General features: G+C 38.2%; 1 protein-coding gene across 1 annotated transcript in view; it reads left to right on the forward strand.

The window, feature by feature from the left end:
• The window catches only part of luzp2 (leucine zipper protein 2), a 161,492-nt gene that overhangs the window by 98,392 nt on the left and 39,292 nt on the right, over positions 1-23,808 (forward strand). The window contains exon 6 of the mRNA XM_028015199.1: positions 23,368-23,430. Coding sequence (XP_027871000.1) covers positions 23,368-23,430 — 63 coding nt within the window. The remainder of the gene's footprint in view (positions 1-23,367; positions 23,431-23,808) is intronic.

The raw sequence follows: 23,808 nt of genomic DNA on the forward strand, positions 1-23,808 counted from the left end.
CTGAAGTGATACTACTCTCTGTATGGTTCTTTATATGAACAGGTTAAAATACCCAACATAAGGCATCTCCCAATTAGTAATTATGTATATTGGTTAATGTGATTGTATATGGTATCAATGGGATGAATATAAATTAGTTTTCAAGGCACTACCCATCTAAGAAATCAGATGGGTATGGCCATTCATTACTAGTGAATGCCAGGTTGCAATTTTTGAGTTGAGTCATACATCCATATATTTTTCAAACCTGTTTCATCCTGATTAGGGTTGTGTGGCGAGAATTAAATAAATAGGTAGCAACTTGACAGATATAAACTCTGTAACCCATCCAGACTACATCAAGCCAGATTCATGCACATTTTACAGTTGACATGCATTAAGAACAAATGTCATCTGGTAAAATCATAGGTATAATGAGAGGTTAGATGGCGTGTAGGTTACAGTTTGCTCTGTGTGCACAGGTGGGCTTGCACCTGATTGCTGCTTTCATGTATCCGAGACAAGAGACCTAACTTATTATTCCACAGAGATGATTGACAAGAAATTCAGCAAAAATAACACTGTTGAAGTTTCAAGAAAATGATTAACCTAAGTGAGCTATATGCTTTGCTCAAATTCCACATATAAATGTGAAATAAAGTGGTAAGTTATATCAGCAAATCTTTCCTCAGCCTTCATGAATATACTTTGTGATTAACTTTGGATGATTTTCAACATGAAAAGAAAATTTCTCCTTTACAGAAAATTTTTCTTTGTGTTGCTCAAGCAAGTACAAGGACATAACTTCATTGTGTTGTCTAACACTAAAGTGCTAGAGTTGGACAAAGTCTCAAAATAATGTATTCACTTTTTTTGTCAGATTTTCTTTGGTATCAACAGTGACCGTTTAACTCTATAGATATATCTTTTTCTGTCCTTTAATTTAATCCAGTAAGTTATGTTTTTATATACAGTATATATACACTGCTCAAAAAATAAAGCGAACACTTAAACAACACAATATAACTCCAAGTAAATCAAACTTCTGTGAAATCAAACTGTCCACTTAGGAAGCAACACTGATTGACAATCAATTTCACCTGCTGTTGTGCAAATGGAACTTTGTACAGAACAAAGTATTCAATGAGAATATTTATTTCATTCAGATCTAGGATGTGCTATTTGAGTGTTCCCTTTATTTTTTTGAGCAGTATATATATATATATACTGTATGTATATATATATATATATATATATATATATATATCAGACATCTCAGTCCAGAAATGTGCAGTCCGTGGCACAGCCAAGATACTGCGCAGGACCCTCAAGCTCCCAGGCCTCTGGTAGAGGACCCGAGCTCAGAGGATAAGAACCACCCGCGGTGGGTGAGAAGGGAATTGTATATATATATATATATATATATATATATATATATATATATATATATATATATATATATTGTAAAGAAAGAAACATTGCAGAAAAACAAGGTTGCATATATTTCCCAATCTCTGCTGTCTGATGTAGGCAATGAGTTTTCAATTTAAGTAGAATAGGATGTTTGTCCAAATTTGACTGTTTTTGTGTGTCCAGTCACAATATATTCATGTATGAAGGTTACAGGCATTGTGGTTTGAAATATTGCAAAAACCTCTGATTAGATGCTGCAAATTCATGAATGCAGATCTGCTAAACCTAAAATACATTAAAAAAATGCCAAATGCAAGTAAGACTAAAGAATATGTATTTTTATTCAAGAACTAGCTAAAGATTATAAGAAAAACAAGCAATCAGCAGTGACTGATGAGCTGGTAAATATCCTCCCACGCAATCAGCATCTATTGAGTAACAAATTTAGATCTCCTTGTAGCTTCAATGAGCCTTTGATTAGCAAAGAAAAATCTTGATTAGGATTTACTTCAGCCAGATAACATAATGGTTTTAAAAAATCTGACTTGAGAAGTTAAAAATACTTAAGAATTCACTTAAAATATTGCACATTTCAAGTTCAGTGTCAGGCATGGTTAATTCACGTTAATTTACTTGTTCTTACTTTTCATACTAAGACCGTATTCTTTCAATTTATGCCACCTTGCTATTCAAGCACCAGCAGAGCTTAAGAGAGTTACCAAATCTGCCTCAGTTTGCATCAAATAGATTTGACGTTACACAGGTAAAGTATGATATTTGTATTAAAAAGTTAATAACCCTGTTCTTATCACTTACTTTCAATGTAACTGATATAATTAGTTTTACTTACTGCAGTGATTGTTGGTCAAGATGTTGTGCAGTTTCATTCAACAAGTAATTAATTTGATATGTACATGCAAAATATTAAAGAAATGTTCCAGGAATTTGAAGTTAGCTTGCATGAAGGGTCTCAAAGAAGATGAGTATTACTGTTTTGCAAAACAATGTAAGAAAGATATGTTCATATTTGTTATTAGAAGAAGGAAAACATTTTTTTCTTGCAAGTAAAGCATGTGGTGTTTGTAAGAAAACAAAATATTGATGTTCAAGCTGCTTGCCATTATGAAAAAGTCGCATCCGTGCTTGCCTTGTTTGGAGGTGTGGTGGTTTTGAAAATCATCTACTCTTCTTTAAGTTGGTATTCTTGTGACTGGTTATCAAAGTTCATCATTAAACGACTAGAAATTGACTTCAAAAGTTCTATGGACAAAAGAAAGAAAAAATATAACAGTAAACTATTGAACATCATGAATTCATTTGAATGAACTGCTTTAGTATTTCTCAACAAAGCATAGCCTCATGTCTATCCACTTAGTCACATTTCAGACCTTATTCTTTGCACTATTGGAAATCTGATTCAACTCCTCTTTGATGTAGATGTCTATTTTCAAATTATCCATTCAGTAATTTTCAGCCAGTCATGAATATAGCCCCATTTTCACTACATAATATGGCTAGTTCTCATTATCCAATGTTGTAGAAAAAAAGAAGCTTTCAAATTTTGGGAGGAGGAGAAGAAATGTAATCTGGACAATGGGCAGCATGAACATTACAAAAGAGCTCCTCTCCGGGATAAAGTGACTGGGGCTAAATAGCATATACAGCTATTCCAACATCAGCTCAGTGTGTTTCAACTTAGAACAACAACAACAGCAAACACACACACACACGCCCACACTCCGATTGACAAAACACAAGCAAATTGGGAAAAGATACTAATTAATTTTGCAACACATTCATTGCAACACATGCAAACAGATGACTGTGGTGCAGTGCAAAGTTACAACATGAAGACAACCAAATCTAACATGCTTGAAATACACCAATTGAAACAGACCTGTGTTTTGGGCACACAAATAAATTTTGTGGATAAATTGCAGCAGACTAGTTGTAAGTGTACTAAAGTTATGACACGATTGAGTCCACTGTAGAGCAATGTACGTATGTGTTTTTATTTAAAAAGAAATTGCAATGTACAGTATATACACACACAGTAAGGGGAACACATTACATTACTGGTATCAATCAAAAAGTTTGCTTTTGATAAGAAATGAGACAGGCATGTCTAAGAAGTAGCTTGTGGTGGGATATGTTATCCAGCTTTATTTAATCATCTCACATCATTAATTGTGCCGCTCTCATCATTTAACTTCCTCTGGTGGTCAAAGACGCTAAGGAAGGGTCCTCATCATAACTCATAAATTGTTCTGTGCTGCACTCGCACTTAAGCTTTCAAACAGGCAAATTAAGGCTTGATAAATATTGAACATTTTAAGGTTTTTCTCTTTTTAAATATGTCCTATGAAGTCATTAATTAAACATAAAATTCATACCAGATATGAGAAACAACCTATGTAATCCACACATGCCGAACAAGTAAAAGAATAATCCACAAGTGAAGTAATGTGTAAAAAAATGGGAATGTCTCAGGAATGAGTGTTGAACACACTTAGAGAACTATATAAAATACTTTGTGGAAAAGCCTCTTTGGCAGTGACAGCCTCAATATGTCTTCTGAATGAAGAAAATAGTCTCATGCCTTACAGGTGTGATTTTGAGCCATTTTGTCACACAAACTGTCTTCAAATCTTGAAGGTGTCCTTCTTAGGCACTCTGATTTTCAGTTCTCTCTACAGATTTTCAGTGGATGACTGTCAGATGATTGAATGGTGCATTCTATTTGTTTTTCTTTCTTTGTGTGAAACCAATTAACCAATTAAGAGTTTCCTTGAATATGTGTTTGGGACTGATTGTCCTGATTGAAATTCTGGTCTTATTTCATCTTCATTCCCACATTCATCCATCTCTAAATTATATGAAGTCAGCCAGTATGAGCCTTCACTATTATAAGCTTGGTATATTTGGGGTGCTGTACTATTATGGCCCTGGGCCTTAAGAGCTGGCCTGCAGGTGGTGCTTTTGTCTGTCTTTGTGCTCCTCCCCTTTGCAGGTGTTTCTGATCCGTTTATTCGGAGCACAGAGTATTTGAACCTGGCTGTCTCCACCTTCTGGGTCTTCGGCGTCCGCTCTGCTGCTTGTAGTGCTCTGTTGTCGGCCTCAGCTCCCCTCCTTTTGCACATTTGAGTTTGTCTTTGTTTTTGCACTTCAACTCTTCCATATGCACTCATACACCACATCCAAGCATTTGCATTACACCACTGATACTGACATTCACAATCCATTGTTGTTTCTGTTAATAAATATTCTTTTTTATGCACTTTAACCACTGCATGGTCATTCAAAGAGCTCAGTTTTGGCTTTGTCTGACCTTACCATGCTGCCCCAGTATATCATAGCCTAGTCCAATTCCTACACTTCCTACACTTGCTTGTTCAAAGCAAACTTTGAACAAGCTTCGTCATCATTCTTTTTTTTACAAGTGAGAGTCATTGGCTACCATGACACTGGAACATTCAGACGGTCAGAAATGCATTTGTAACCATTGTCATTGTAAGACATTTTGTGAAGGTCTGTCTCACCATTGATAACACTGTGCAACACTTTGGTAATGGGAAATCATATGTAGTTTATTACACATAACTGGACATAAACAGAATGATGATTTCAGATGGTTTCTTGGCTTGTTTCTGTGCTTTTTAGTAAGTCATTTTGTGTTATTTATTCCTTGTGTCGTTCCATTTGTGTACTCATAATTTATTGATTAATCTGCTTTGATTTCTTTGTATTGCTTACGTTGTTGGTGACATTTTGTATGAATATTTACTATGAGAAAATTTTTTGACATGTTCAGTACTTGTTTCATCCACTGTGTATATATTTACTTGCACTATATGTGTACTAACACACAGCTCACACACTTTAGATTCATATTGCCTGCAGCAGGCTTTAAAGACTTTCTTTGTGATCAGAGTAAATTTACAAACTTCAACATCTAAAGTAGATGCTGCTGTGCTGTACTAGAGATCCTTCTCTGGCACTCTTGTTTGCAGATTTATTATCAGCAGGGGTACTTATATAACAGATGACATCAGGATAAACATCTTTGTGAACTGCTCTGTTCCTAATGCTGTGTTATTTCTTTTTTTTTAATTAAAGCTGATAACCCGTTGGTCAGGAAGTATGCAGAGATCGCTGGATCTGATTAAAAGCCCTTGTGAGGACAGCTTTCTATAGATAGTAAATTTGTACACAAACACAATGAACTGTTCTAACAACATCTGTAAAAAAAGAATATATGATGGTTACCTATAAAATAATGGAATAAAGTAGTTTTGCCATATGTTGTCAATGATAAGTCTACATTGATTATTGAAAACTTCAAGCATATCATGTGGTTTCAGTATTGCATAGTAACAAGAGTATGTTTTCCTTCTGGGACCTTGAGACCAGCTCGTATTAAATCTGCATTTCCTTCCAACGCTGCCAAAGTGCTGCAATATGCAAAAAGACAAACTGCAGTTACCATCTGTGAAATAGCCTACGCAGCAGTTTCAGTTTCATTTACAGGTGATATATCTTATTTTAAGTGTCTTTGAACATAATGCTGATAGCCACATATTATCCAGTTAGTTTCAGACCATAAATATTTTTTTACAACATTACAAAACTTTATTTTCAAAAAAGATTGAGTTCTATATATTACAACAAATACCTAAATCAAAAAATAGTTTTCTCTTTGAAATATTCAACAGAAAAAAAAATAGAAAAGGAAAGTATATTTACTATCGTTAATGACCAATGTAATAAGGATGAAAGTCAACACACATTCTGTGGATATAAGTCTCAAATGTTTGTCTCACTTTAGGGTGAAATGGAAACCAAATTTTAAGTAGCAGATATTAGAAACACTAGATCCTTTGAGAGTGAGTGTTTAAAAACATAATTTTAATTATAATCACATGACAAAGTTAATCATATAAAGTGAAGTCGTCATCATACTCTGACACAAAAAGCGATATGAACCTTTCACAAAATTCAATTCAAAGTTCAAAAAGAAACCGCTGCACTGAACCCCATTGAAAACCTCATGGTTATTTAACCCAATATTGATTTCTGAACTCTTGCTGAGTTAAAACATTAGTGTTTTTGGTTCTAAATGAATGTGAACTTGCTTTCTTTGTCTATCCCAACTTGGCACCATGTGAAAAAGTAATTGCCCCTCTAAAATTAAAAACTGCTTCTGCTATGCTTGGTGGCAACAACTTCTCCAAAGCTATTATGTGTTTTTTTTTTATTCATGGCTTCATCTAATACAAGTTGTCCAGGTCCTCAAAACCGAGGCAGCTCTAGATAATACTTTTTATTGAATTGCTGTGTTAGTTTTGGTAGACGTTTTTCTTATTAGTCCAGCAATATTTTCTCAAAAACAATGGAGATCATGAAGATGTTATTTGCCAAACAAGATGTGGAAAATGTTTGTTTTCCTGGCAGCCTTTGTGTTATTTTTTTCTTTCTCATCTGTTCTTAAATTTCTTCAGATCAGAAAGTGAGGTGTAGGTTTTTGAGATCTTATACTTCATGTTTTCAGAGAGGTATAATGATTTTTATTTATTCTGCGTGTTTCATTCTGGTGTACTCACATTTCCAGTTAGACAGAAAATGTGAGTAAAAGCAGTTACTTCTCAGTTTAATAAGAACGGAAGTATTTTGTTGCAGGAAAAGGTTGGCTTGGGTAGCTGCTTTCCATCCATTCATCCGTTGTCTATACCTGCTTGTCCTTGTTGGGTCGTGGGGGGTGGTACTTATCCCCAGCGATCATTGGGTGAGAAGAAGGGCACACCCTGTACAGGTCACCAATCCATCACAGAGACAAACAACACACACACACACACACACACACACACACACACATAACCAAGGGCAATTTAGAGAGACCAATTATACTAACAGTAATGTTTTTGGACTGTTGGAGGTGATCAGAAACCTCTCAAATATATCCCTAGTTACTGACCGAATGTGACTGAATACTGCAAAAAACAGTAAAGCTTAACATTTTCATCCCAAGGAAAGAAAAGTTCAGATGAGGGTCGAATATGAACTTGACTCCTTCACACAAAACCACATATCTAAGTGACATAGTGACATTAAGTGACATTACCCAGGATTTCCACTGTGAAACAATGGTTTTTGTGTGTAGTGTTTTACATACACTATGGAATCATCATAATCAGAATTAATTACACTCAAAGTATCTGGGTAGTTGTGCAGTTTGAGAGCTCATAACAGAAATGCTGACCAAAATTACTTCTTTTTCTTTTGGATTTTGAATGCAATTTAATTTGCTATGTTATCAGCATGTCACTATGCATGCTACAAAATCATGAGTTATTTCAGAATCAGTTGTTGAGGACAGTGACTGATCAAGCCTAAACTCTGCAAAATCTGGCCATGGCTTAAACTAAAAATCTCCTATCTGTATTGGCTCTTTCTCCCTCTTCTTAACAGATTGCAGACAGCAGCCTGCAAAACTCGATCTTATAGTCCTAATGGTCCAGCAACCACCCAATAAGCAAGAGTACTTTTATGTGCATCCTTCTTTCCTCCTTTGAGCCCACTCATCACATTCTATGTGTAAAGGCTGTCTACAGTTTCCAGTGTGGTTTTTGCCACATTGCAACTTGTTTAAAATAACACAAATTACTTTCTTTATTTCTGTGTGTTCAGACCTTTCTCTTATTTTGAGACTTTTCCAGAATCATCACTCCTAAATTTGAATGAAAAAGCTATGCTTTGATAAAAATCAAAGCATAGCTTTTATATATACAGTATATATGTATATGCATGTGTGTGCGTGTGTGTACTGTATATGTATGTACATAGTAAATTATTATTTTACAATTTGCTGAAGTGTTTCATCAGCTGTCAGGATTTCTGATACATAGGTTAGAATGAACAAGTTTGTACAGCTGTTCTTTACAGCAATGACTCATAAGTGAGTCACTGTAACCCCTGAACTTCTCAGTAAAAGCAGGAAAACAATCAACGGCAAACTGCCTCCGACATCAAAGAGGTACTTCTGAGTTTTACATCAGCATCAAGTGAAAAATCATACTCCCTCATTTTCAGTGTGTGGGGTGTCTGAGTATCGCAGCCACCTGCTGCCAACTCTTACATTTATGCATAACACTTTCTTCAGTGGGATTACAATTGTGGCATGCTGCACATTGTTTTACTGAGACTACATTTTAAACTTTGGTTGGTTCTCGGGAACGGCAGCTGAACTCAGATTTTAGAAACTTGCTTGAAAGAGGTAAAGATGGACTCCCTATGTTCAGAGTGCTGGTGTCATGCTGTCACATGGCAGCTTTATTCCTCACAGTCTGCCATGGATATTGATTTTTGGCCTTCAGTTTCTAGACAAGTGACCAGCTTTCTTTCATATTCAACTGTGACATTTCAGTGCGGATGATAAGGTTTTCTTTATATATATATATATATATATATATATATATATATATATCTTTTTTTATTTTATTTTATTTTTTTTTATTGTGGGTTTTTTTTGCTGTTCAGAAAAAGAAAAGATTTTTTACAATTACTTTTTTATTTTATTCTAGCTTGGGGCTTTTTAACCAAAACTGAACTTGTTTCAATTTAAACTGTTTGGACACTGAGGCAGTCTCAAGTTAGAAAGTAGTTTTAAAAAAATAACCATTATAGGTATTTTAGCTGTAAGATTCAGATGTATAATAGTTGGAAAGATGAATCATATTGCTGATGTGCCATAGTTATGTAAATAACTGCGCTCACCACATAAATCTGTATGAATGCATCTAAGAGACTAGTGACTACTAGTTTGTTTGCATTTTCTTTTTTTGTTTTTTCAGACAACATTATTATTAACCCTGTCCCATTACTGGCATCTACTTTACTAATGACTACCTCTTACAATACCAACAGATTGGATTGCATAATAAATAACAGACATGTCAAAATTCTGGAGCCTTTTTTCTCCCCACATGGTTTTTGTATTTGAACAAAACAAGGTTCTGCAGTGTTTTTCTCCAGTTGGGGTTAAGAGCTACATTTTCCCACTCTGTCTGACAGTGGACACCCAAAAAGCAGTTAGCAATATATAGTAGTGGACAGCACAAAGTCAAGGGACATAGTTGTCAACTATGCTTGTTATGTAAAGTGCAGTGAAAACCTTAGAGTCAGAAAACAGTGAGGCAACAACCTGCAACATGTAGACGGCTGATATTTCTCCCACTGACTACAGATATGTTTCACATAAACATTGGACACTTAAGGTTACTACTGCTACCTTTGTGTAGTCGTGTACTGCACAGTTATTGTCTGACTATAGCTATGTGGTACATCAAAACACTGTTTATCAAAGCTATTAAAAATTGTTGGGAAACCAGTAACAAAAATATTGATGTGGCATTGTCAACCCACTGTCAGACCTTAGATGCTTTGTTTAGCCTTACAGATGTGCTGGTGTAATGTGAATATTAAGAAAACTCAAAATTATGTCTGATGTGGGTTTTATGTGAAGATGATGTGTGAATATATTATTTTCAGATTTGGATACTCTCAGAGGAGAGTGCTGTATCCACTTCTTCAGCGCAAAGTTCAGCTTTTTTGTGTGGGATTTGGATTCTGCCATCGTTTACTTGCTCATTTTGTGGCTTTTATGGAGAAGTGCAGTCATTAAGAGTTTAAAAACCCTGGCTTCAAGTTCCGTTTTGTGGGTGTCTTCTATTCACAATCATTATTATGCAATGGAGCAGTTTGCAGTTAAGTGTGAAACAGGCGTGATGAGAATCAGGTTCTCCAAAATTAAAACTGCAGTTCTCAACTGGAAAGAGGTGGAATTCTTCTAGCAGGTGATAGATTAATTTCTATCCCAAGTAAGGTAGATTACCTATCTAGAGGCCTTCATGGATGATGGCATGTTGGAAAGAGAGATGAATAGAATAGGGTGTCGTTTTTCCCATAATGGGGGCATTGTAGCCTTTCATGCGGAAGAAAGAGATGAGCCAACAGGCAAATTTTTATTTTTTTATTTTACAAGTCCAAGTCTCAACACTCACCACTGTTCATGAGACATGGTGCATGACCATATCTCAGTGGGATTACAAAGAGACCTAACTGCTAAAATGAGCTCCCTCCTTAACAATGCTCTGGTTCAGAGAAAAAAATGTTATCTGTGTATCCCTTATGGCCCTGAGAACTCCTTACAATTCTCCTTCAGGAGCTGGGGAGATGAAATATGATCTGATAATCAGAGGATGTACATTTGTATGCAGGGGTGTACATACAGATGGACAGAATTGTATGCAATGACTCAATCATTCTCAGTTTTAATTTTAAAATTGAGGTCAACAATTTATATGCAATTGTTGACCTAATTAGTTAGCATGAAAAGTTCTTCTTTTAAGAACAAACTAAATGTAAGTTTTTTTTCTTTTACTGCTCTCGGTGTTTAATGTATAATAGATGTGTGACAGTTAAAATTTAGTTCAATCTGGAGAGACTCAGACGGAGATGAGAAGACAATTAGAAGAGTTTATTGACAAACAGAATTTAAAGTCTTTGGCGCTCGGGCCCCGGCTGGGGATAACGGTTATCGCAGCGTTAGCGATAGGCTTCAGATGAGCATCCCCGATGCTGTTAGGAACGTCATCCCCCAGGGCCCGGCACTGGTGGTGGAGGTTTAAGAAGGGTGCGGGCCTCAGGACCGGGCGAATGGAGGAGAAGGGGGGGTGGTGGGTTGAGCTCGGCTAGAGAGCGAAGGACGCCATGAATGAAGGTTCTTATCAGCTGGGACTTGGTCGATGATTGGACGTGACGTGGCTTGGTCCGGCATTGATAGGTCGACGATTGTGGGCGGGTTGCTTCAATTAACGGGTCCCGGTGGGGATAAAAGAGTCTTCCAGTTTGAATTTGCGCCTAGGCTTCATTTTATCTTTCATTTTTAGATGTGTTTTTCACCAATAGAATTTGTTTTACTAGTTTAACACAGTTTGTTATGATACATTGACATTAATTTTAATTTCACTTTTATTCATTAAGACTTTTTAATTTTCATAGAAACTTCTTAGTAATAAACAATGGAGCAGCAAATGTTACTGTGGTAAATTTTTGTAGCAGTTTGTCAAGTCCAAGAACTTCACACTACTGTCAGTCATTCACTCATTTATACACACATTCACACACTGATGCTGGCAAACTACCTATCAGCCACAGATGCCCTGGAGTACATGGAAAGAAGCAGAGCTGCCATTTAATTGGCGCCACAGGACCCTCTGACCACTGCCAACAAGCAGGGATTTGAACCGGCTACCAACTGGTTGCAGGACGAACCCATTACTTCCCAATCATATCTCTAAAAGTAAGACAAAGACTTCAGTCAGCAATTTTTCTTGATTACAAGGTGTAAGGCTGAGTGAGACAGAAAAATCAAAATTGTTTTTAAGATTGTGGCAACTACGTTTTTCTCTCACATTGTAATTGGGAGGAGTTAATCAAAACTGAAGTGTTAGCAAAAGCTATGATAGAAAGATCATTATAGATGCTGCCTTTTCCGTTCTCTCTTCATGATGTGAGCTGCTCAGCCCAAGCTCCACTCTCACAGCTGTTGATGTGGAAGAGACATGAGCACATGCTAGACCACAGAAGTGCTAGTCAGTTAAGATTTTGGCAAGAAAATATAGTCCACATTTAACTTGAATCCCAATACAATGTTATTCATGGTGGATTATGGTGGATTTTAATATATTTTGCTTTATATATTATAAATACTGTGGAAATGTCATGTATAAATATGTTTTATTTAAAATTATCTTGAAATTTCTTTGCCTTTGTTAATTTTGCTTGGTCTTACCTTTTCATCTGAGAGAATGAAGAACATGATGATGCAGCTTGTAGTTCAATTAAGCTATGAAACTAATTCACATTAGTTTGGGCTTTTTTCAGATATCATGTCTCTTATAAGTGGCAAATTTGTATTTAAATTTAAAAAGTCTGTAAAATGCAGAGACAATCCCACAGAAGTCCATTTTTATTTAGCTTATGTAAAGATTAATGCAAGTAAATTGATCGGAATGAGTAGTGGGTCAGTGTGCCAGCTCAGGAATGAGCAGAAGCGAGCATCTCCATGTTTCTAAGAGGATCGCTTCAGTTCATCTTATCTTGTTTTCTTGAATAGCCCTAAGCCTTGTTGCATGTCTTACACTGGAACTCATTAAATGAGAAATTCACCAAGGCGTTACAGAAAAAATGGAACTGACACATATGGTCAGGCCAAAGGAAGATACGAGAAATATTTCCATCAAATCAGAATGTAATGCATATTAATGGTGATATGGTGCATATGAACATATACTTGAAAAAGTAATGAAATGGTTTGAACTGGCCTTACAAGCTGGAAATAAGCTATAGCTACTAGCACTGTATGTTTTCATTTTTCTTAGTCTATTTGCTGGTACATACATAGGGTAAAATGAAAGTGAAAATGGTTATGTTAAAAAAAACAACAACTCTGTTTTGAAACTCTATGCCTATATAAAGTTATGTGCCACAATAATGGACTTGTGACAGAAAAGCACCATCACTTATGCATAGTCTCTTTTTTGACCTCAGGAGTCCTTAAGGAACAGCCAAGATAAGTTTATGTGAAGCTGACAAGTGTCTTCTTAGATATCTGGAGATATGTCATTTTTAATAGCTTATCATTTCCGAACATTTGCTTTGCTAATGTTAGCAATCTATATTAGATGGGTTCTTCAAATACATTGCTACTTGTGGGCCCCATCGAGTTTTTTTGCATTGTGACGGTCTTATTTTTTAATGCTTTGGGATTGGTTCTTGGTCTACAGTGACATAGATTGTAATTGGTTTTGTTATGTGTGAAATCTCTTCATTAATATGTGACAGATGCTGTCAAACAGACAGAACTTTCCATGTTTCTTTTTTAATTATACATGCATATATTAAAGTACAGGGAACAGCAAAGATGAAAAGTATGACAACAAAGATGAAGGGTTAATATCAACTCAGGACAGAGAGACAGCTAAAAGGTTGTGTGAACATTAAACATTTTGACCACAGCTTGGTGCAGCTTGTAGTTCAATTTAAGCTATGAAACTAACTCATCCAACTTTCGATCTCTCTGCTCTTAATTATTACTCTTACTGGCTTTCAAAGTGTGAAGGATAAGGTCATTCTCACCATTTTTACATATCAAAAGCATAACAATAATAGCTCTATATCATTTATTTAGATGTCAGAACTAGTACATATAGATTTTTTTCCCCATCTCTTTGGAACGTGATTCATTATCTCTTTACTCATACACAAATATATGGCTGTGAAAATTAGATAAACATATTGTTTATTTAATGTAAATTGTGAGGATGGATGGTACATTACATGAGGTTTATCAGTAAAAGATGTCACATTGTTAGTTTTCTCATAGCAGATGTCACTTCACAGTAGCACGTTTTATTAGCATGCATAAAGAAACCTCATTTTAAATGTAAATGTTAAAATCATTTTGTGAACTTTAGAAGACCCTTTTCTTCACCTGAGGGAAGCCTTTTTCCATAAAGATATCAAGTAGCAAGTGGATTGAAAAAGGCATATAATAGTAATGCACAGTGTTTTACAACTACAAACTGAGATGTGTTGGGATTTTAAGTGATGGGTCAAAACAAAGTTACCCTTAAGTATTAGGTGAAAAAATGAGAAATGGTTAGCCTTATTTATCATTTTATTTATTTACAAATAAAGATCTCAAAAATACCCCATAGTATTTGTTAACATTAATAAATTGTAAGGCAAATATTTGTTACACAGTCCACAAGCTTGGAATTCATTATCAGTGTCTAAACAGCTGTCCTGTGAAAATCTCACTGCAAAGACTTGGGAACACACCAGAAAGATCAACCTTAAAGTTGTGGATATGTTTAAAGCAGGCTTGTGCAGCAATTGTGGATGTTTTAAAAACTTGATAAACCACAACTTTTCTAAAAACAAATGCTTTGCACAACTGCAAATCTATAGTCTTCCATCTGAACTTACAAACTGGGCAAAGAGGGCATTGATTAGAGAAGCAGTCAATCATAATAGATTAATACTTGTCGGATCTGTGTGAGCCAAAATTATTGCTGGATTTTAAGCAAAAATTGTTTTGGTTTTGTTTTGCAACTGATGAGAACTATTAAAAAAGATTAGAAAGGAGCATAGTACATGAAATCAACATTTTGAGAACTCTGAAAAAGAGCAATACAGTCATCCTCTTTAGGAAGTAAAGCTTGAAACACAACTGAGATGCCCAGGCCCCATAAAATGTATCTTTACTGCCTACAAGACAACCATTGGTCGTGCATCCATTTTATTGCATGCCAGCATTTTCACCTCTCACTCCAAAGCACTTGCACCGGCATCACAACTGTTTTGCTCACTGACACTAATAAACACTAGCAAGGAGCACATAGGATTTTGTGAATTAAACATTTGACCATAATTTATACAAATGACATGTTTTGTTGATCTGCATTCTCTCTTTTGCTTTAGCATGATAAGTGTGCTTATGGTCCTTCAACAGAGCCCAGGAAATGTTTCTGCACAGACTTAAGAATGTCACTATGTACTTCTCAGAATAACTCAGGTTTTCACAGTTAGATTACTGTTTTTATTGTTTCCAGAATTTGCAGCTGTACTTCATGGTGTAAACAGTTTAAGATTCCTAGGTCTGGTTAAATAATATTTTTTCCGACTATTGTTTTCTTGACAGTAATGTTTAAGCAGACTAGCTAATATCTGTCATTTAAAAGGAAAAGTTTTGCTTGACAGTCCTACACCAACATTGACAACATTTTCAGTGTTTAATGTGGCTTTAATTGACATGAATAATGAAGGCATATTTTCATAGTATGCTAATGCATGCTAACCCAAAAGAAACATCTTGATAAAGGCTTGTTTCCTGTCTCTTTGACCTTTTAAGAGAAAATGTGTTGTGACAACAAGGTCTCGCTTGTGGCACTTATAAGTGATGTCAACCAAGGTTCATGCCATCAATAGTATGAATTTGCCTGCTGAAATAGAAATATTAGCATCACATGGACTTTTATATTTTAAAACTCTCTACATTTGTGAGGAAACAGCTTTGAAGGGATATTTAATATGTAAATGATAAATGAATTAATTTATTATGCGTGTGACTTTCACACTCAGTGGTGTGAATGGCAGAACAACTTGACTGAGATTAAATTAAAAACCTGTTTGTTGAAGAGTTACTTTCTCACACTTTACACTAAGGCTGAAAGGATCCTACACTGATGAGTGTTGAGCACTGCAAAATCTGGCTGCAAAGATCAGTATAGAACACTAAATTCCCTTACCCTTGTGTTTAGTGATAAGATCAGTAATTCCCAACATAGGATGGGGATAATAAGTTATGTATAACTTAACACACTAAATGACTATCAAAGGGCATTTAGTGCTGCACTGCTACAGTGAACCAGAAATTCAAGAATATTTCAAACATGCATGCTTGAAAGAATCAAAGCAATTTTTCTGTATGTTTTTTTATGGGAGAATAGTATTAGAGCATAATATGCAGCTCAAAATAATAAATTCTGCATAACACCCCTCTCCTTTAAAGTTATCCTATTTGATCTACATTTTTGATTTCAGCCACCCTTTAAGCACTACATGGTTGGTATTCCTCTTTAATAAATGTCACAATTCTTCAATTGTGACGATTCTTGATAAAACTGTCTGTCACATAAAGCAATAAACTTTCTGCACTGTCAACAGGACTACATTTGCCTGTTGGAGAGACATGTTAGAAGTGACAGAATTTATTTAGCTGTGGCTTCATTCCTCTGCTTTTTTGTGCTGTACCTCCAAATCCACAACTGGTCGAAATTCTTGCCTGCATCAAGCTCCCACACAATAACATCTTGGCATAATCTAGGAAGATTTGATGGCCAATGGTATGAGCTGTTGTTTTATGAGAAGTTTAAATGAGGATTTTAAAAGGAGAAGCATGCATTATCAGTAACCAGTCCCCACAGAAATATTGTGTATCTGACAACCTGAACCACACTCATGCTAAAACTTTCCCACATTGAAGTTTCTCACGTTAAAGGTGCCCTTTTTCCATAAATTAACTTTGTCATGTAAAACAAGCATTTCCAAGTTCCCAAAATGTCTCCAAAAAGTTAACACTATTCATGAGAATGCTCATTTTTAAAGGTTTGTGCACAATAATTTGCAAGTCAATATTTTGGCAAGACCCTTATTTATTGATTGAGTTCATGTCCTTACTCTATTTTTCTATCACAATCCAAATTCATGCATATAAATTGTGATTCTAGGTTAATCTTTGAATGCACGTAAATAAGTTGTCTCATGTGCTTCTATCTCGATCTTGTGACCTAGTGGCTTTCTGTTCACTATATATTCTGCTTTTCACCCGATGACAGATGGGATATGTTTCACACATATGCACACACATCCCACCGCCACCCCACAGTTTCCCTGAAGTAGATAAAGATAGCAGAGAAAATAAATGAATTAGCAAGCAGTAGCCAAATTTTTTAGATCCAGAGGATGGCAGTGCTGAAAGAATAACACGTTATGACACATGCAGCTCAGTGTGTTTCATTTTGCATAATGCTCTTTGACTTTCTGATTCCAAAAGATCTAATTTTCACTCTCGGTATGTCCTGAGGCTAAGCTATCTCACATTTTACGATAGTTGCCAGTTCCACATGTCCTCAGATGGTGGTCCCACTGTAGGGACGATAGAAGGTAGTCTTGTGTGGAAGTGATGCTTGAGCAGTTTTGCCTCACTGAATCACAAAACAGCTGCCAATGCAGCTCATTACCTCAGCTCAGTGCGCCTCTAGTGTGTTTATTGAGGAGTCTGGTACACCGTATGTGTATAGTTGTGATAAAGTATTCCAAAATCGTCACGTGCAATATGCATGACAGCTTCAAAAAATATGGCCTAACATTGATAAAGCTAGACTTTTTTTCCAGAAACTTGTTAATATTTCCAAAAATCTGTCCACATATTGGTGAGGAGTGTGTGCAAATACAGCGCCACTGGACTGTTTCATCTTTGTTGGGAATTGTGACTTATTTATTTCTCTATCTCTAGACACTTTCCCCACCAACAGCATATTTTTACTGCATATGTTTCATCGAGAAGTCTGATTCTGACTGTTCATTTTATGTCAGAGTAGCTGTGTCCATGTGGTATACAGCTTTAAAACACATCAGTCAAACATGCATTTCTAGGGGCAAATTGATCTCTTTTAACATTTTTCTCCCTGTGGTTTCAAAAACACAATCGCATGTCTATCCAACTCACCTTTGTGTGAAAAGGCTCTATTTGATGTTGTTATCCTCACACAAACATTTGAAAATCTCTTGAGTGTTTTTTATGTATGTGTGTAGATGCCATCTTAACATCCTGTTTTTATTCACACCCCTTTCACTTCAGCGAAAAAAAGATCCAAAGTTCTGAAACACATATGGTAAATCTCTTGTATGTTGTTGAGGAGGACCCAAAAGCTGGCGTGAGGCTGGCAAACATTAGACATGATAATTTAGAAACAATGAACAGACAGTACATGAATCTAACCTATTTCTCATCTCCATTATCAAAATATAAAGGTCCAGTATAATATTGCTGCAAAATTAATGACTTGATGGAAATAGCAGTCCACTGTTATATTTTTGTTCAGGTGGAGTGATTGTTGCAAAATTAGCAACTCTATGCAATCAGCTGGATTTCCCAATATTTTCCATATTGACATAATATAGTGAACTTGAATGAAGTGCTTTATAGCTAGAATCAAACGGGAATACTTGTAATTGACTGTATGTATGATTCAGTCAATCATACAGACTGAATCATACAGACAGTCTGTACAGTCTGTATGATTGACACAGTTTATGTACATAAACTGAAGGCATAGATTCAGTTCATATATGTAATGTAAAGTTATGTATATAAACTGAATTGATATAATGTGCTATGATTTCACACCATACAGAAAGACTACATTAAAATGAATAGAGCTGAATTAAACAACAAAAGAGCTTCCAACATCTTTTGCCCCATATTTTTCTACAAAGGGCTTTAACTAGAAGGTAATTAGAGGATTTACAGAAACACTACAGAGACATCCATATGTACATTTATTCAGCTTTAACTAAGAGAAAGAGAAGAGTAACAGAGCATCCAAAAACATCAAAGCCTTACAAAACAACAAAATTATGAAAGCATGCAGATACTGTGATTTTATACTGCTGTTTTGTATCTGCAGACTAAAGAAAAAATGAACAAATGTAAAACTTGTATTTACATTGTATAATGTATCATATTTCCTGAATTATGCAGTTTTTACCAAGCAGCATTCATTCCTAACATCTCTGAGGTATAGTCAGTTCAGTTTTAAATCACAACAGATACCGTCTAAAAGGCTAATGCAGATGCTGGGACCAGTCCAATTTTAGTTCCCCAAATACCCTGGTGAAGTTTTTGTCATGGCTGATTGTGCTGTTTTATTGGGTCATCTCAAGATCTGAATGTGTTTTAGGCTAAGCATTAAGTTACTTAAGCAAAACTCATACTAACAGATCATTGCCAATTATAAAGAAAAATTCCATTCCTCTTAAATTGCTCTTATCACTTTCAGGCTTTATTTTCTTCTGCCTCAGCATGCTCTCTCCCAGCTGTGCCATTTGCAAATTTCCCCCCTTAAAGAATGTGGAGCGGATCTTTTCAGACCAACTTCAGAGAAAAAGATCTTAGTGGCGTGTCATCTCACATCAAGCCTGTGGCCAGAATTCTCTGCTGTCTTGACATGTGACCTTCCTGTTAGAAAATCTGGGTCTTTCCTGACTTAACTATGAATTATTTTGTTGTACTATGATTTCAAGTGAGAAAATAACACATTTAAAAAAGTAAAGAGTCACATTTTTAAAAGTTTGGGTTGCATTCTTTTGTTGTGAATTACACATTGCATAGTGATGGATACTGTCAGGGTCTGCATTTTGTTTCCGTTTTTCTTTTGGTTTTTCTTTTGGTTTGAGTTTTTTTTTTCTGCCATTGGAACCGGCATTCCTCACGACATCCACCAGAGGTCGCCAACATACAGAGCCCCTGGAAGGCTGCTGAGTTCAACCCGTCTACACACCTGCAGCTTGTTTTGGAGGGCGTGGATTATGGATTTAAGCAGCAGCTCCTCTCCGTCTCATCGCCTGAGTGTTTGCTTACTTCGGTAACAACTCGTTCCAGAACTAGGCTCTCTGTGATCTGCTCCGCTCTAACCCTTTGTTGTCTTCCTCGTCAGATATCCTGCTGTTCTCTCGCGGTTCTGGCGAAGAACAGTCCTCCCCGAGTTCAGTGTGCGCCTGTGCTCCCCTCGTTGTGGATTACCTACCTCCTGTGTCCTCCCTCGACGCTGTCGGTGCTACCGGTCAGAAGCCACCCCTCGTGTGTGCACCCTTTCCTCTCGTCGATCCCTCTCTGGTGGAACCCCCTTCATTTCCAAGTAAGACAGACTCTGGAGTATTCCCGAAGGATTGTCACCTTACTGCTCTGACCCTGCTTCTCCTGTTGGTAGCAGGACGACCCGGTCATCAGCACCAGGAGCCGCGTCCTGACCCCTCCCCTGACTTCAATAAAACTGATTATTGTACATCTATCGGTCTCTTCTGATTGTGTTCTTGCATGTGGGTTCGTAAATTAAAACTCATCATGACAGAACACTCAGGCCATGCTACGACCTCCGCAGACGCGATCAGAAGAGCGTTATCAGACCAACAAGCCCTTATTCAGTCCCACGATGCAGCTCTGAGAGAGCTGGGAAATCACCAAGCCGAAACTAACCGACGATTAACTGAACTCTCAAACTTCCTACAGAACTCATTACCTCAGGACGCAAACCAGTCTTCTGTTTTCCCATCTGCGCCGTCCTGTCCCAGATCACTGCGCAGGATCAAAAGTTACACCCATGCGCTTTCTTTTCCCGCAGACTCTCTCCAGCTGAGAGAAACTACAATGTGGGAGACAGAGAATTGCTGGCCATAAAACTGGCTTTGGAGGAGTGGCGTCACTGGCTGGAGGGAGCAGAACACCCCGTTCTAGTCTGGACCGATCACAAGAACCTGTCCTACCTCCAGTCAGCTAAACGATCCAATCCACGCCAGTCTCGCTGGTCTCTGTTCTTTGCACGCTTTAACCTTTCCATTTCCTATCATCCAGGTTCAAAGAATGTAAAGCCAGATGCCCTGTCCAGGATACACTCCCCTGACAATTCGGAGGAAAGCCTGGCTCCCATTCTCCCGCCTAGTTGCACAGTCGGAGGAGTAACGTGGGAGATGGAGGACATCCTCCGCCAAGCGCACCAGACCGAGCCTCCTCCTGAAGCCTGTCCTCCAGGTAAACAGTACGTTCCCTCCGCTGTCCGTGCCCGCTTCCTACAATGGATTCATGCCTCCAAGTTCGTCGCTCACCCTGGAGTCAGTCGCACCATAGGGTTGGTCAATCGCAGGTTTTGGTGGGGATCCATACACAAGGACGTTAAGGAGTATGTCTCCGCCTGCGCAGTCTGTGCACGCAACAAGTCGTCCAACCGACCCTCTGCTGGCCTCCTACAGCCGTTACCCATACCAGGACGACCATGGTCCCACATCGCTGTCGACTTCGTCACCGGACTCCCAAGGTCCAAAGGTATGACCACTATTCTCACAATCATCGACCGTTTTTCCAAAGCCTGTCATCTTGTCCCCCTACGCAAACTACCCACCGCTGCTCAGACAGCTAAGCTACTCATCAAGCATGTTTTCAAGCTGCATGGGATACCCCAGGAGATCCTCTCCGACCGCGGGCCCCAGTTTATCTCGCAGGTCTGGCATCAGTTCTGCTCCGCCCTGGGAGCTAAGGTATCTCTCAGCTCCGGGTATCATCCCCAAACCAATGGGCAGACTGAACGGATGAACCAGGAGCTGGAGGCCGCCCTGCGATGTCTCACCTCTACCAACCCTGATGATTGGGCTCCACACCTTCCGTGGGTAGAGTATGCACATAACTGCCACACGTCTGCAGCTACTGGTCTCTCTCCCTTTGAAGTAGTCCTGGGATACCAACCTCCTCTCCTCCTGGGTGACGAAAGTAACATCTCTGTCACATCGGTCCAGCACCACATTCGCAGGAGTCACAAGATCTGGAAGGACACCGTCTCCGCCCTCAACAACTCATCCGCCAGTAATAAACGACTCGCTGACCGACGTAGGATCCCTGCCCCGACATACTCCGTGGGACAGAAGGTATGGTTGTCGACACGTGACATTCCCCTTAAATCTATGTCCAGGAAGTTGTCCCCTAGATTCATCGGTCCTTTCGAGATACTGGCGCTCGTGGGTCCCGCGGCTGTGCGACTCCGACTCCCTTCATCCATGCGTATCCACCCAACCTTCCATGTGTCTCACATTAAACCTGTTCTCTCCAGTGAACTTTGCCCTCCGGCCGAACCCCCTCCTCCCTCCCTGGACAGGCGGGGCGACGCCATTTTTGCCGTCCGTCGGCTAGTGGCCTCCCGGCGGCGGGGTCGGGGCTACCAGTACCTCGTCGACTGGGAGGGCTACGGCCCTGAAGAACGTTCCTGGGTCCCTGGATCGTTCATTGTGGATGACACCCTCATTAGGGAGTATTGGGACTCTCAGCCCTCGTCCTCTGCTCGGCCGCCAGGTGGCGTCCGTTGAGAGGGGGTACTGTCAGGGTCTGCATTTTGTTTCCGTTTTTCTTTTGGTTTTTCTTTTGGTTTGAGTTTTTTTTTTTTCTGCCATTGGAACCGGCATTCCTCACGACATCCACCAGAGGTCGCCAACATACAGAGCCCCTGGAAGGCTGCTGAGTTCAACCCGTCTACACACCTGCAGCTTGTTTTGGAGGGCGTGGATTATGGATTTAAGCAGCAGCTCCTCTCCGTCTCATCGCCTGAGTGTTTGCTTACTTCGGTAACAACTCGTTCCAGAACTAGGCTCTCTGTGATCTGCTCCGCTCTAACCCTTTGTTGTCTTCCTCGTCAGATATCCTGCTGTTCTCTCGCGGTTCTGGCGAAGAACAGTCCTCCCCGAGTTCAGTGTGCGCCTGTGCTCCCCTCGTTGTGGATTACCTACCTCCTGTGTCCTCCCTCGACGCTGTCGGTGCTACCGGTCAGAAGCCACCCCTCGTGTGTGCACCCTTTCCTCTCGTCGATCCCTCTCTGGTGGAACCCCCTTCATTTCCAAGTAAGACAGACTCTGGAGTATTCCCGAAGGATTGTCACCTTACTGCTCTGACCCTGCTTCTCCTGTTGGTAGCAGGACGACCCGGTCATCAGCACCAGGAGCCGCGTCCTGACCCCTCCCCTGACTTCAATAAAACTGATTATTGTACATCTATCGGTCTCTTCTGATTGTGTTCTTGCATGTGGGTTCGTAAATTAAAACTCATCATGACAGATACAATTAAAAGGTTCAACATGTTTATGAGTTATTTAAGTTTACAGAGATTTACAAAGGATTATTCATATTTGAAACAAATCTTTTCAAATATGAGGGCTTTTGCAATTTGCTCTAGTGCATCTATGAGATACCGCAAGATTTTAATATTCAAACTCACACCTTTCATCTGTCCTCTGGTTTGCAAATGATTTTAATTCTAGGTTGAACTAGGGTGAAACCCTGAACTACACCTTTCTCCTTTCAAAAGCTTTTATATCTGTGAATCCTTTAAACAATTGCATCTGTGACTGCTCTTTGGTCTTGCCTGAAAATGAGGACTAACCAAGCACTTTCTGCCAATGTTCCTTTGCAGCAAAATGTGGGTCTGGACAAATGGTAGCACACTGAGTCAAAGTGCTTTTGTAAGCTAAATAAAAGGAAGCTAAGAGAACATACTGTCCAGAAGTTAATGCCATTTTTTTCTTTTCTGTTTTTCAGAACAAGAGCCTAAAAAATAAACTACTCTCTGGAAACAAACTTTGCGATGCATATGCTGAAGAGGTAAGGGCTTTTTCTGTTTTACAAAGGCAGTAATTTCTGCGCTCCATATTATTGTTTCTGATAACAGACTTGGAGGAATTCAAAAGAGATTATGATCAGGACTTGTAAGCAAACAATACAACAAAACAGATAACAGCTTAAAAATTCGCCAAACTTAAGCTTAAGATATTTAAACAAAAGAAATACACAAAACAAATTAGAAAAATCTGTTTTTGGGGAATTTGTTTTGAGGTTCTACTCAGCCTTGGGTATGTTATTGTTTTAATAAACTTGGGAAAAGATTTAAAGTTTTTTATCTGTATACTTTTTGTTGACTTGCCACCCTCCAATATTAAGTGTGAACATTATGTATTGACAGCATTAGCAGCTAAAATTAAG

Source organism: Xiphophorus couchianus, chromosome 4 (assembly GCF_001444195.1).
Source record: "Xiphophorus couchianus chromosome 4, X_couchianus-1.0, whole genome shotgun sequence".
Taxonomy (NCBI): domain Eukaryota; kingdom Metazoa; phylum Chordata; class Actinopteri; order Cyprinodontiformes; family Poeciliidae; genus Xiphophorus; species Xiphophorus couchianus.